Below are 13,921 nucleotides of genomic sequence, written 5' to 3' on the forward strand. Positions count from 1 at the left end.
TAAATTTCTTCTATCGAATCATCGTCACCTCTTCTGTTCAATTGAGCCTATAAGTAGGGAATTTGGGCCGAATTGGGCTTGAATGGGCTCTCGCGCTTTGCGCTTTGTGCTTTGATGCCAGAGGAGACACAGAAAAAAACTAAACGGTCGAGAGGATGACGAAGGAAACTAAGCAGCAACGACCCCAACAATGGCGATGACACGGACGACTGAAACCTTGTGACATCGCCAGTTCCAATGCCAATCTCCAGCTATAAGTCTCGTCCGCATTTCCACAGCCATCAACCGACGAGGACGAGGAGGAGGAGGAGCTCAACCGGTAGCTATGCACCTTCAAAATGGCTATCGGCTCGACACCTCCATCGACATCCCCAAGCCGGCGGGCTTCGCCGGCCTGCACTTCTCGGAGCTGATCTACACCGTGACGAAGAAGCAGAAGGTGGAGGAGCATTGGGTGTCGCAGGATGTGGATCTGCTGCATCGGATAACCGGCCACGCGCCCAAGGGGCGCGTGACCGCCGTGATGGGACCCAGCGGCGCCGGCAAGTCCACCTTCCTCGACGCCCTCGCGGGCCGCATCGCCAGCGGCAGCCTCCAGGGGAAGGTGACCTTGGACGGCCGTGAGATTCACCCCAGCCTGATGAAGCACGTCTCCGCCTACGTGATGCAGGACGACCGGCTCTTCCCCATGCTCACCGTCTACGAGACGCTCACGTTCGCCGCCGACTTCCGCCTCGGCTCCATCCCCATCCAGGAGAAGAAGGAGAGGGTGGAGAGGCTCATCGAGCAACTCGGGTTGACGGTATGCCAAGTTTTCTCCCACTCAGTCAATCAGTCGAACAACTTCCGTTCCGAGTCAATGAACTTCACAAATCGAGCATGCTGTCCTTGCAGTGGTCCAGGAACACTTACATCGGCGACGAGGGGACGCGCGGGGTGTCGGGGGGCGAGCGGCGGCGGGTGTCGATCGGGGTGGATATCATCCACAAGCCGGCGCTGCTGTTCCTGGACGAACCCACCTCGGGGCTCGACTCCACCAGCGCCCACAGCGTGATCGAGCGGGTTCATAACATCGCCCGCGACGGGAGCACCGTCATCCTCACCATCCACCAGCCGTCGAACCGCATCCAGTTGCTGCTCGACCATCTCATCATCCTAGCCCGCGGGCAGCTCATGTACATGGGCGCGCCGCCGGACGTTGGCGCCCACCTCGGCCGCATGGGACGCAAGGTCCCCAAGGGCGAGAGCGCCGTCGAGCACCTTCTGGACGTGATCCAGGAGTACGACCAGTCGGAGTACGGCGTGGCGGCTCTAGCCGAGTTCTGCCTCACCGGGCTGAAGCCGCCGCGCATCTCCGACGAGGCATACTTCTCCATCTCCAACGTGCGACAGGCAGGGGCAAAGGAGGAAGAGTCGTTTGCTGGTGGAAGCGGAGTCCATCGCGGAGGCAATGAGTTCGATCATAGCTTGCGAAGCCTCTGGGCCTCCGGCCGGTCACCCTGGAGCGACAGCCATGGCGGCAGCGCTATAATGGACGCGCTTCGCCTTACGCCCTCTCGGCCACGGCCGGCGCATCCGCCTAACAAGTGAGTCTTCTCCCGCAAATCAGAAACTAATTTGCGGAGATGATTTCGAGCTAATTCCATTGCCAATTGTTGTCCGATGTAGCCTCTCGCCGGGATACTACTTCTCGAAGGAGATCATGTCGAGCACGCCGACGCCCCACAGCAGCGACTACACGGTGAACGAGGACGACTACCTAACGCCAAACTTCTTCGACGGCGGCGGCGGGCGGCACGAGGCGGCCCGACCCAAGTTCGCGAACTCGTACCCGGTGGAGATTTGGGTGCTGATGCGGCGCAACTTCACGAACATCCGGCGCACCCCGGAGCTGTTCCTGTCCCGGCAGATGGTGCTGACGGTGATGGGGATCATGATGGCTACCATGTTCACGCATCCTAAGGACACGCCGCAGGGCGTGGCGGACCGCCTCAGCTTCTTCATCTTCACCGTCTGCCTCTTCTTCTTCTCCTCCAACGACGCCGTGCCGGCGTTCATCCAGGAGCGGTTCATCTTCGTGCGGGAGACTTCCCACAACGCGTACCGCGCCTCCTCCTACGCGCTCGCCGGCCTCATCACCTACCTCCCCTTCCTCCTCCTGCAGGCGGCCACGTACGCCGTGATCGTGTGGTGGGCGCTCAGGCTGCACGGCAGCTTCGCCTACTTCCTCCTCGTGCTCTACGCGTCCCTGCTGGCCACCAACTCCTTCGTCGTTTTCGTCAGCTCGGTGGTGCCCAATTTCATCCTGGGCTACGCGGCGGTCATCGCCTTCACGGCGCTCTTCTTCCTCTTCTGCGGCTACTTCCTCAGCAGCAGCAGCATCCCGCGGGGGTGGAAGTGGATGAACATCATCTCCACGATGAAGTACCCGTACGAGGGATTCCTCATGAACGAGTTCGTCAGGGACCGGGTGTTCTACCACAACCCGCTGAACCAGACGCTGCCAGTAACCGGCGCCGACATCCTGCGGCAGATGTCGATCAGCCGAGAGGAGGTGCAGAAGTGGCGGATGGTGCTGTACCTGGTGGGGTGGGCGGTCATCTACCGGCTGTTCTTCTACTTGGTCCTGCGCTTCGGATCCAAGAACCAGAGGTCGTGATCATGGTTTACAGAACGCAAGATCGATTTGGGCAGAATCGGATCGGTCGGGTGGGATCGGATAGTAAATTAAACAATCCTACCAAAAATCCTTTAATTGTATGGTACATTATTAATAATTTAAAAAATATATTTAAAAAAGATTATTTATATATAAATAAATTAATAATAATAATAAATAAAAGATAAAAATAATCTAAATTATAAAATAATTTAAAAGCTAATAAAAAAATTAAAAATCTTTTTGTCTCTTAAAATTAAAAATCTTTTTGTCTCTTAAATAACAAGCTGTAATGAGTTTTTTAAACTATAGATTTCTAACAGACTACATTTAATATATTATAGATCACAATTTTATCGTGACCCATATATATATATTATATATATAGTCACAAAATCTCTCCAAGCGCCACTCTTAAAATAAAAAAATCTTTTTGAGTATTTAAATAATTTTGAATGGTCTTTTGATTTTACTCAAAATTAATTCTATTATAGTAGTTTTTATTAAAGTCGCTGCACATAATAGTTTTATTATAATATAAAGTAATTTGACCATAATTACTTACAATTATCAACAGTGAAAATATGATTACTTTTAAAATAAAAATAAAATAGAACACATAATTTTGACCTTTATTTTTTGGAACAAAAAAATAAAGAGGAAATAATAGAGTTGTAATCGGTGCGGTGATAAATTAATAAATATATCAATAGCCAACAAAAGGCCGCGCTAATTTCTCCCTCGAGCGTCTTCCGCCCTCCGGTCTCCTCGTTTCCTCGCTTCCTCCCTAACCCGAAGTTCAACACGCCAGAGGAGGAAGAAGCATCGAGGATAGAGAAATTGCTCGTCGCAATCCTCCATTCGGCCGTCTTCGTCCACAAAAGAGCTCCTTTTCCTTCCGCTCAGCTCTCATTTTGTCACAAAGTTCGTCCTTGGAGGCCAGTCAGCCAACCAAAAGGGGGGCAGAGAGGCCTCAGGCAAGGAACGAGATCCCTTGCGTTCCACCTGAATGACATGCTAGGCCTCGGTGTTTGTTGAATTTTGGCACATTTCGTGGTTTGGATTTCTTCTTTAGGGTTTGGGGATGCCTCTCCTTTTCGGTAATTCGAGCCGTGCGTTATAGGTTTGGATCTTTTGCGCCTTCACGGAAGAGAAAGAATCGATCTTTGGCGCCTTTTGATTCCTAGTTAGGCGTTCAGGCGTTGGTCGTCTCCAGTTGCGGATTTCTGATGCTTTCTTTCTGGCATTGGCCTTTTGGAATCTATCCATTCAACAGGAGAACATCGAAAGAATATTTATGAAAAGTGAGCATATGGTTTTATCATACGATAGCTCAAGCTTATGATTCTGCGTGATTAGTATCTATCCATTCCACGGGTAACTTCAGATGATTCTTGGTTCTGGACATTAGGATCATGACTGAGAGATTTCTTACTTCAAGGAAGGACGTCAACTGATCTTCTGTGTAAGGCATAGGTGATATTCTGAGAGCTATTCGGCAAGGACAAACTTATGTCATGAGAATGGTAGCATATATGTACAGGCTGTATCAGAGAGATGATGGCCTTAAGCAGGAATGGTATGATTGTTGGATGTATGATTTTGTTTCTGGTTATTGTTCCACAACTGTCAGCAGGGAGACAATTACAGTTCTTCAGTTTGACTCATTATATGGTAAGAAGAAGGCTTCAATGCCATTTTCATGTTTCTATGATTCATATTCTTTGTTGAATTATAACTAGAATTGTAGTTTAGAAAGCATAGCTCTTCTATAAACTTAACTTGATATGATGATGATGCTTCATTGTGAAGAAGTTTGTTGTCTATCAATTTATGATTTTCTAGTTCTTTGTCTGGAAACGGTATAAGCTGTCAGTCAGCATGTCATCTTGAAACTTCATCTATAGTTAATATGTCTCATTTGAGCTACCATTAAGCCACATCATATTTGTTTTGTCCTTTAAAATTAATTATAAACTCTAGTTGACATCTAGTCATTGTGTGCTTGGATTATTGTCAATAGATTAGAAGTATAGTTAGGCGAGGTGCGGTCTGTGTGCTTCAAATCAATTACAGTGTGTACCTTCAACAAGCCACTATAACTATTCAGGGATATTGTTTATGTGGACATACAAGTAACTATTCAGGGATATTCTACACTAATATCATATCTGTGTGCCATTTAATTTTCTCTCTGTTGGTAATTATTTACATTTGAGAATTGGATTTCTCCTACAATCAAAACCCAGAAGGAATCTTCAGGATTTTTTCAGCCCCTGATAACAAAAAGAGATGCCAGTTGTGTGACATCCATCTCAATGAATGTGTCATATGATTTTCTACTGATCCAATAATCTCACTATAGATATTTGATGCTGATGATTTACAATTATGACAGATGGAAAAAATGTTGCTTGATTGTGGTCTGCAATTGGAAGATATAAATGAGATTATTAACAATTGTCGATTACCTCTTTTGGAGGCCTTTGTCAAAGATTCTAAGCATATCTATGTAAAAGCTCGTTCACCGACAGGAGATGCCCAAGATGAAGCTGCAACTTCTCTATGTTCACATCTTCCACACTATCTTGAAAGTTTGAGAAAACAGAGCCACCAAGCTCTTAGTTCACTAGAAGAGAATGGCTATAAGAACTTGTATTCTTGTTATCTTGGCCACTTACTTGGACATCCTTCAAGACGGAATCTTTCTGGTCAATCTGCAACAGCCGGTGCACCTGTTTCTCATGCTTCAGCTGCATCACCATATATTGCCAATGGATTTGATCCATTGCCTTCCCCTCCCCCAGTTCCTGCAAGGAGACAAACTCCTGATGTACTTCCAACTCATGGTCACATATCCTCTTCATCAAAATTCAGCATGAGGGCAGAAGAAAATTTGCCACCAGAGACACAAGAGACCATCAATGAGACCATTTTTCTTGCAGTTGTTTTAAGCGTAACTGGGACATCTTGTTTTGCAGTAATTCTCTTCATCATATATTACAAATGCCGTAAGAAAAAGACTTTTTTACGTTCTAGCTTAAGAGATGACAGTCCACTCCTAAGTCATAGTTTGAGTGACCTCTCTGGTATGGAAGTTCATTTGCTTTGTACTTTTGGCTGTGACCACAAAGCTCAACTGCTGATTTCTTTTTATTATGGTTCCAGGTTCTCCACAAAGCCCTATAAGCTTAGTAAGCTTAAAAGGGAAGAATAAGTTGGAAGTTTCATCCCATAAATCCGAACCAAAACATGATAATGCTTCCTTGAATGTTGACTCAACTGAAGACTCAAGATTTTCCAATTCATTAATAGATCCCTCTAGTGTGCCTACAAATGTACCTTCACAACTTCCACAAGCTCAAGAAGGGCCGCCGTCACCACCACAATCACTTGCACCTCCATCTACTACAGCTGTAACTCAGCAACCTCCACAAACTCCTCCACCACCACCACCACCTCCACCATCACCTTCTGGTCATCCACCACCACCACCACCACCACCACCACCTTCTTGTCATCCACCACCACCACCACCACAACCACCACCACTACCACCACCTTCTGGTCATCCACCATCACCACCACAACCACCACCACCACCACCTTCTGGTCATCCACCATCACCACCACAACCACCACCTTCTGGTCATCCACCATCACCACCACAACCACCACCTTCTGGTCATCCACCACCACCACCACCATCACCTTCTGGTCATCCACCACCACCACCACCACCACCTTCCGGTATTCCACCACCTCCTGGATTTCCACAATGTCAAGGACATCCACAAGGTTCATCCGAACAATCCCCTCCACGAGCTCCAGGACCTCCACAACCTCCAGGACCTCCACCACTGCCTGCAGTGGCTCCTCCAGTTCAAAAGGACGATCCAGTTGCTAGGTCGCCGCCACCACCACCACCACCCAACAAAAAAGTTGGTACCCCTTCGCCTCCACCAAACTCTTCTACTGCCCCCCTTCCACCACCCCCAAACGCAAGAGTGCCACGGCCAGCCCCACTTGGACTAAAACATACTTCATCAAGCAACCAAGCACCAAAAACAAAATTGAAGCCATTCTTTTGGGATAAAGTTCATGCAAACTCTGATCAATCAATGGTGTGGGACCAGCTTCAGTCTGGTTCTTTCCAGTATGCTCCTTGGTAACTTATGTTTTGATCCTTCGTGTAATCTTATACTGATGTTTCATATTTAGGTTTGATGAAGAGATGATTGAAAGTCTATTTGGCTATACACCTGTTAATAACTCGAAAACTGTTGGGAAGGAGTTATCATCAAAGGTCCCCGTTCAGTTTGCTCGAATACTTGATGCCAAGAAATCCCAAAATTTGGCAATTTCATTGAAGGCTCTGAATGTGAAAATAGTAGTAGTCCGTGGTGCGCTCTTGGAAGGAGGTACACTTGAAATTAAATAGAAAATTGTCTTCAAGAACATTTTATGCCAATGTATAGGTACATTTTGCACCTGGTTTAGTGTTTATGAGGCTGGTAGGGATTTATACTTTAACTAACTTCGAATAATAAATAAAATCCTCCTACAACAAAATTTTCTTGAGCAATTTGGATCTGTTGAAAAAATTTGTCCTCTTATGGTGGTGACTTGCAAAGCTTGAATTTGTTTTTTTTTTTTGAAAAATTGTTTGTTCGTTTGCTTGGTAAGATGAATGCATGGGGCTATTAGAAGACAAAAGTAATGATATCTGGAGAGCAAGTAAAATTTCGATAGATGATAATATGAAAGAGAATCAGTTGACATAGAATGGGCGTTTTCAAAGTCAATAATGGATTTATAGTTAGCACAGTTGAATGGATTATAGTGGAAGTTGAAAGGGGTAGAGGGAATTAGAGTAGTTAAGTTAGATAGACTTGAAACATATTCTACATATAAACTTTTGACAACTTTTTTTTGTGTGTCCGTGCAAATGTGTGTATGTGTGATAAACAATCTTTTCTATAGTCGTTGAATCTGTGCTTTCTGAAGTCAAAGTTTGTCTTTGACCTACAGCCCTAGCATGATGTTTTTGGCTGCCGAAATACATATTTCAACACCCAAAATGCCTGCAATGAAGTGACACAAATGTTTTTGATTCCCTTTATTAACCATTTCCCTAAGATCACTTCTTCTATTCTTACATCTTTTCATTTGATTTTTTGCTCTTGTGAATTATCTTTCACCTTGTACAGACTATAACTTGAATGTTTTCTTTTTAATCTTACAAGGTTTGACATGTACCTTAAAAATTTGAACTTTGTTATCCATTGTGATGCTTTATCTGTCTTTTTTTCTAAAGAAGGAAATGAGCTTTCTGTGGAGTTACTCCAAACATTGCTCAAGATGGCTCCTACAGTTGATGAAGAGCTGAAGCTTCGATTGTATACAGGAGATCCCTCTGAACTTGCTTTAGCAGAACAGTTCTTGAAGGCTTTACTGGAAATTCCTTTTGCTTTCCAACGAGTAGATGTACTACTTTTCAAGGCTTCTCTGCCAGAAGATGTTTTAAATGTCAAGCAGTCATTCTCTATACTAGAGGTAATATCTCTTGTACTATTCAGATGTCATATTACAAAATAGTTGTTTGTTGAATCCCAAGATTGCCTAGAGCAACATGACCAGGTGAAGATACATAAAAAAAAAAAACTTAGTATATGTGCTTATACTCAAGTTGAACATGTATATATCGGTAAACTTGTATTGGAGAATTCTTTAACTAAGTTTCCAAAAATGCTTCGAGGAGATATTGGATATAAGCTATAATATGTCTACCTCTATTATTTCATTAATGCAATTATTTTTTTTAGTTTTCTCATTTAGTTGTTTGTAGTAGGGCTGCAAATGAGCCGAGCCGAGCTCGAGCTTGGGTCGACTCGAGCGAGTTTCTGAATTTGAGCTCGAGCTCAGCTCGGCCATTTAATCATGGGTTCGAGCTCGGTTCGAAAACAGTGAATTTAAATGTAAAAACAAGTGTGCACAAGTTGGGATTCGAACCTTCAACCTCTAACAATCTTATGAAACACTCTAGCCACAAACACCTCCTCAACTTATTACTTAACTTTAAAGTAGTAATTATTTTAAATATTAAAATATTAAATTAACCGAGCTCAAACAGGCTTGACGAGCCTTCGAGCCAGTATTAAATGGGCTCGAGATTGGCTCGAATATTAAACGAGCCGGCTCGAGCTCGAGTCGAGCTCGGTCAACTCCGAGCTCGAGTCGAGCTTTGACCGAGCAGCTCGTGAACGGCTTGACTCATTTACACCCCTAGTTTGTAGTACTTTATAAGGTTGCTTGTCTTGATACAAATGTTTTAGTATGTTAATCTATCATTTTTGCTAGCTTATATGACTTAATGATGTTTATGCTAGTGTTTATAAACTTGTAAAGCTACCATTATTTGTGCTTATCATTCCTTCTATTAAAATTTAACAACAAATTTTCAAACACGCAAACCTTTGGGTTTTCTTTACAGTCGTGGTTATGTTCCATAGTTGAGCAATATCAGTCAATAGTCTAATGAGTTTCTTTTCATCAGTGAAATTATAAAAATAAACTTAAAAGACTTCTCAAGAATACCACTCATGTTGATTATATCATCATATAATTGTTTTTTCCTACATATCTATTACTATTTGTATAGGTGATTCGAATCACATGTTCTTTTTTTTTTACCCCATCTATTATTTTCAGATGGCTTGTGGAGAGTTAAAAAATAATCGTCTGTTCTTGAAGCTATTAGAAGCTGTTCTTAAAACTGGCAATCGTATGAATGATGGTACCTTCCGTGGGGGAGCACAAGCATTCAAGCTCGATACACTCTTGAAGCTTTCAGATGTCAAAGGAACTGATGGCAAGACAACACTGTTGCATTTTGTTGTCCAAGAGATAATCCGATCAGAAGGGGTGCGTGCTGTTCGCCAGGCAAGGGAGCGAAGTGGGAGCATCTCTAGTGTCCATTCCAGCGATCTTTCTGATGATTCACTCCACGAATCCGAAGACTACTTCCGTAAACTTGGTCTCAAAGTTGTTTCAGGCGTCGGAGATGAACTTCAAAATGTCAAGAAAGCTGCAGGTCTGGATGCTGATGCATTGACATCGTTGGTAGCAAGCCTTAACCACAGATTATCAAAGACGAAGGAATTCCTAAATACAAGCATGAAGAGTCTCGAGGAAGAAAGTGGGTTTCATAACACGCTAAAGAAGTTCTCCTCGGAGGTTGAAACTGAAATCACTTTCATTTCAGAGGAGGACAAGAGAATAAGATCTTTGGTGAAGAAAACCATCGACTTTTTCCATGGAAATTCAGCCAAGGACGAGGGGCTACGATTGTTTGTAATCGTACGAGACTTTCTTCTGATTTTGGAAAAGGCATGCAAAGAAGTTAGAGAAACACCAAGGAAAGTGAAGCAGCCAGCTCCAACTCGTGAAAACTCGTCGTCATCACCCGTGCCCAGTCCAAAGCTGCTGCTTTTTCCGGTGATCAAAGATCGACGTGTGGACGGTAGTTCTAGCTCAGATTCCTCGAACGATGAAAGTTGATTGCCCGACCTCAATTTGAAAAAAGGTAACATTTGATTTGCAGTGTGCATACCAACCTTTAGTTATTCTTTCATGATTGAAAAATCATTCTTTAACTGGATCTCGCCATTAGTTTTCTTAAGCACTGGCACAGGATGCTGGAAACTACCACCTTTTGGAAGACGCTGGCATTGCTTAACGATCAACATCCGTTACGATCCAGAAGCAAAATCTAGGTCGCAGAACGTTGAACAACCACATCTGCATGCCTATGTGCGGTCATCGACCCCATGGCATATGGGAAGCAAAACTAGAAACACACTGAATTTTGTTCTTGAGCCGAGCAGTTTGTGCATGTCTAAAAGTGTTAGTTTGCAAGATTTTTGAATCATTTGTATGATACACGTGATGGAGGACTGGCGTTTTTGTTTCATGCCATCGGCCTTTGTTGGCACTGCTGTGTACCATGTAAGCAATGTCAGAGCTAAGTGATGAACATGGTTTAGATACGTTGCTGCTCTTCTTTTTGTGTTCTTGGGAAAGGTCAATACGCTTCTCTCTCTCTCTCTCTCTCTCTCTCTCCATTTTATCATCGAATTTGATCTCATAGGTCATCCGAGTTGGTATGTGGTGGGATGCTTATCACATGAGGTCGCGGGGTCGAAACTCAGGGTAGTCAGGATGTAAATTTTCGGTCCCTGTGCAACTCACTCCACTTGTCACATGCTCGCTCAAGATGTTGTGATTTATCTCCCTCGTGATGGCCTTGGGTCGGGTGCGGCGGGGGCGCTGGGGGCGAGCGATTTCGTCTTTTGCCACATCATTCCATTTTTTTCTAAAAATATTAGATTTTTTTTAAAAATTAATATTGCTTAATATCTTACTATTTTATTAAAAATCTTTCTCCTTAACTAATTAATTTTGATGAAGCTTAAAATGTATTTACATTAATGTTCTTTTTTTTATTTACACTAAAAATAAAATATATTTTTCTTAACTTTTTTAAGTAAGACAAGTATAATATTAAATTAAAATAATTTTTTTCATAGAGAAACTCATTGCAGTAGTCATTATTGCATGGGTCTAATGAATCAGATGAATCATACCTAAATAATTAATTCAGATTTTTAAAAATCTAAATAATTAATTCAGATTTTTATAAGGGTGATACTAAAAAATCCAAATAATTCAGATTTTTAAAAACCTAAATAATTTATATATTATTATATTACACACGCAACACGTGCACGATGACACTAATTATATTATAAAAATATAATTGTTACAAATATATTTAAGAAAAAAACAAAATAAAACAGAGGTACAAGTGGTAGATAGTGTCATCGGCCAAGATCACACCATTCACCCTCACTCCCTCAGAGCAATGGTACGATAACAGAGTGTTTTCTTTCTCTTTCGTGTTGGACGGATTATCTTTTTGTCACGTGATAACAGAGTGTTTTCTTGCAGGATGAGTCCAGTTTTAACAATTTAAGGGATGAATTCTTTTCAATGGATGATTGACCTGAAAACGAGTAATGAATCTCTATAAAATGGTTTTCAAAGCGAACCGAAAGCTCAGAACTCCAAATCTCTCTGTCTCTGCTCGAGAGGCCGGTGCTGATCCGTGGGAGGAGGAAGGGAAGATGTGGTGCTACGTGGGGAAGGCCACCAAGATCTTCTTCTTCGTGGTGGTTGTGCTGCTGGTGGTGGGCCTCGTCCTGGGTTTCGGCCTCCTTCGCCGTACTGGGTCGGGCAGCAGCAGCCACGTGCATGGAGACTGCGACGGCCGCAGCTGCCAGCCCGCCTTACCCCAACAGGTTCCGGCCGCGGCTTCCCAGCCGCCGCTACTCAGTCCGCCGAATCCCGCCGCCGTAACCCTGCCGCCTGGCTCGGTCTAGCGTAGCCGGAGGCCGGAGCAGAGTCGTCCTTCTGCATTTGCTTTGTTTATTTATTTGTTCTCGAGGCTTCAGTTTTTTTAAAAATATTCTTTAATATTTTATTAATAATTATTTAATGAAATAATAATTCAGAAGGGTAAATATTCTGGTATTTAAAAAATCAATTTCTAAGTTATAACATTTTAAACAATATTTCAATTTAATTATCGAGGAAAAAAAAACTTATAATGTAACAAAATAAATAAATAAATAAATAAATAAATAAATAAATAGCTAAAAATAAATAGAGAGAGTATTCATCGTCTGTTTGATTGATTGTAGTATGATAAATTTGGATGATTGGATTGTCCGTTATAAATACTTTTAAATTTATTCGGATAGTTAGTAAGAAATTTTATAGAATCAAATTGATACCTAGAAATTGATTAATTTTTTTCTCTCTTGATCTTTAGTTTTCGCTATCTTCCGGTGAAGTAAACAGATTAGAAAGGCCTATTTATTCGAAGAGATGGAAAAAGGAATTAATAAGGGATGAAATAGCATGGGCGTGGATAAATATTGGTTTACTCCAAAGGATAAAGAAAAAGACAAGAGGGGTGAAGAAATATAAAGATCAATGATTTGTTCATCTAGACTGCTGAGCTTGGTCTATCGACTTTCTTTATTTGACTAGATCGCCAAACTCACTCAGCCTATAAAAGTTACTCTGGTCACTTGGCCTAATTAAATGGCTTAGAGAGTTTGCTTAACACTCATCTATCTCTAATGCCCTATGAAAATAAAAATTATAGAAATTTTTTCTTATTTATTTAGTAAAAAACATAAATTATTTTTCTTTCTCTTGATTGCTATAGGAAAGGTAGAAAACTAGAGGGGGAGTGAATAATTTTCTCTAAATTTGATTGACAGTGAAAAATATGAAGCAATACTAACACCTTCGTTTTACTTGGTATCTATCTCTTTGAGGTAACTAATCTAAGGATTTACTCTTCATTCTCACAGATGTACTATGAAAATCTCATTCATAGAGATGGAGAAGCCTCATACAACCTCAAATACAAGAATACAACTAAGAAACGTAAACAATGTTACAATATAAATCGACCTCAAATACGATAATACAACAAAGAAACGTAAACAATGTTACAATAGAAATCGAAAATGACTTTTCAACATGAACCTTGTTTTGCTTACTATTTTCTTTCTTTGGATTACTTCTTGGTAGTAGAAAATGCAACATCATTTCTTCTCTAAACACCCAAGAACTAGTCAAAACAAATCTTGTTTCAAATCTTCGTGAAACCCCTTTTCTTGAGTTTGACGCTTCTTGATTAATTGGCTTACTCTAATCGATTAGCATATTAGCTTGACCATTTAAAACTTATAGAATGACTATTTTTTACTCATCTAATCAATTGGTGAGTCATATCAATCGATTTGACAGCTTCTAATCAATTGCCTTGTTCTCATGAGAATCTCTCAATTGATTTCCCAATCGATTTCAGCATCTACTGTGCTCTCACGAACAAGTTTCAACCGATTACCCTAATCGATTGGTGAAGCCTGAATCGATTGCCCTAATCGATTCCAAGCCCTTTTGTTCTCATATGAAAACTCTCTTAATCGATTGCCCTAATCAATTAATATAAAATCTAATCGATTTAGATCCTTACTATGCTTTGAGAAAACCCATCAACCTAATCGATTGGAACATATCCCAATCGATTAGGCAATTTGACTAATTGATTCGAGCATCTTCTATTCGTGAGACACACTGCTTAATCGATTACCCTAATCGATTAATTTGGGTTAATCAATTACC

The 13,921-nt window shown here is 42.0% G+C and overlaps 3 protein-coding genes across 6 annotated transcripts; all 3 read left to right on the forward strand.

Annotated features, from left to right (window-relative positions):
- Positions 1-255: 255 nt before the first annotated feature.
- LOC122015754 (ABC transporter G family member STR2-like) lies at positions 256-2,757 on the forward strand. Its single transcript, XM_042572775.1, has 3 exons — positions 256-802; positions 895-1,586; positions 1,669-2,757. Exons 1-3 carry the CDS (start codon positions 326-328, stop codon positions 2,657-2,659), a joined length of 2,160 nt encoding a protein of 719 aa, XP_042428709.1. The 5' UTR covers positions 256-325; the 3' UTR covers positions 2,660-2,757.
- Positions 2,758-3,367: 610 nt separating this feature from the next.
- Positions 3,368-10,707, forward strand: LOC122015758 (formin-like protein 11). 4 transcript variants are annotated; one of them, XM_042572779.1, is made up of 7 exons: positions 3,368-4,333; positions 5,058-5,748; positions 5,828-6,815; positions 6,881-7,080; positions 7,977-8,215; positions 9,371-10,244; positions 10,353-10,707. In XM_042572779.1, the coding sequence occupies exons 1-6, from the start codon at positions 4,217-4,219 to the stop codon at positions 10,217-10,219; spliced, it is 3,084 nt and encodes a 1,027-aa protein (XP_042428713.1). In that variant the 5' UTR covers positions 3,368-4,216; the 3' UTR covers positions 10,220-10,244; positions 10,353-10,707. The 4 variants fall into 4 exon arrangements, with proteins under 4 accessions (XP_042428713.1, XP_042428716.1, XP_042428712.1 ...); XM_042572782.1 differs by having other exon boundaries at positions 9,413-10,244; positions 10,332-10,707; XM_042572778.1 differs by having other exon boundaries at positions 3,369-4,333; positions 10,332-10,707.
- Positions 10,708-11,726: 1,019 nt separating this feature from the next.
- Positions 11,727-12,231, forward strand: LOC122017598 (uncharacterized protein Os04g0629400-like). The gene has a single exon (XM_042575244.1). It carries the CDS (start codon positions 11,737-11,739, stop codon positions 12,097-12,099), a length of 363 nt encoding a protein of 120 aa, XP_042431178.1. The 5' UTR covers positions 11,727-11,736; the 3' UTR covers positions 12,100-12,231.
- The last annotated feature ends 1,690 nt before the right edge of the window (positions 12,232-13,921 follow it).

Source organism: Zingiber officinale, chromosome 8B, assembly GCF_018446385.1.
Source record: "Zingiber officinale cultivar Zhangliang chromosome 8B, Zo_v1.1, whole genome shotgun sequence".
NCBI lineage: Eukaryota > Viridiplantae > Streptophyta > Magnoliopsida > Zingiberales > Zingiberaceae > Zingiber > Zingiber officinale.

Excerpts from the sequence above, each read along its gene's own strand:
- LOC122015758 (XM_042572779.1), top strand. The coding sequence starts at position 4,217 with ATGATGGCCTTAAGCAGGAATGGTATGATTGTTGGATGTATGATTTTG. Across the intron at positions 6,816-6,880 it reads CTTCAGTCTGGTTCTTTCCA|GTTTGATGAAGAGATGATTG; the intron begins GTATGCTCCTTG and ends TTTCATATTTAG. Across the intron at positions 7,081-7,976 it reads TGGTGCGCTCTTGGAAGGAG|AAGGAAATGAGCTTTCTGTG; the intron begins GTACACTTGAAA and ends TTTTTTCTAAAG.
- LOC122015754 (XM_042572775.1), top strand. The coding sequence starts at position 326 with ATGCACCTTCAAAATGGCTATCGGCTCGACACCTCCATCGACATCCCC. Across the intron at positions 803-894 it reads TCGAGCAACTCGGGTTGACG|TGGTCCAGGAACACTTACAT; the intron begins GTATGCCAAGTT and ends CTGTCCTTGCAG. Across the intron at positions 1,587-1,668 it reads CCGGCGCATCCGCCTAACAA|CCTCTCGCCGGGATACTACT; the intron begins GTGAGTCTTCTC and ends TGTCCGATGTAG.
- LOC122017598 (XM_042575244.1), top strand. The coding sequence starts at position 11,737 with ATGAATCTCTATAAAATGGTTTTCAAAGCGAACCGAAAGCTCAGAACT.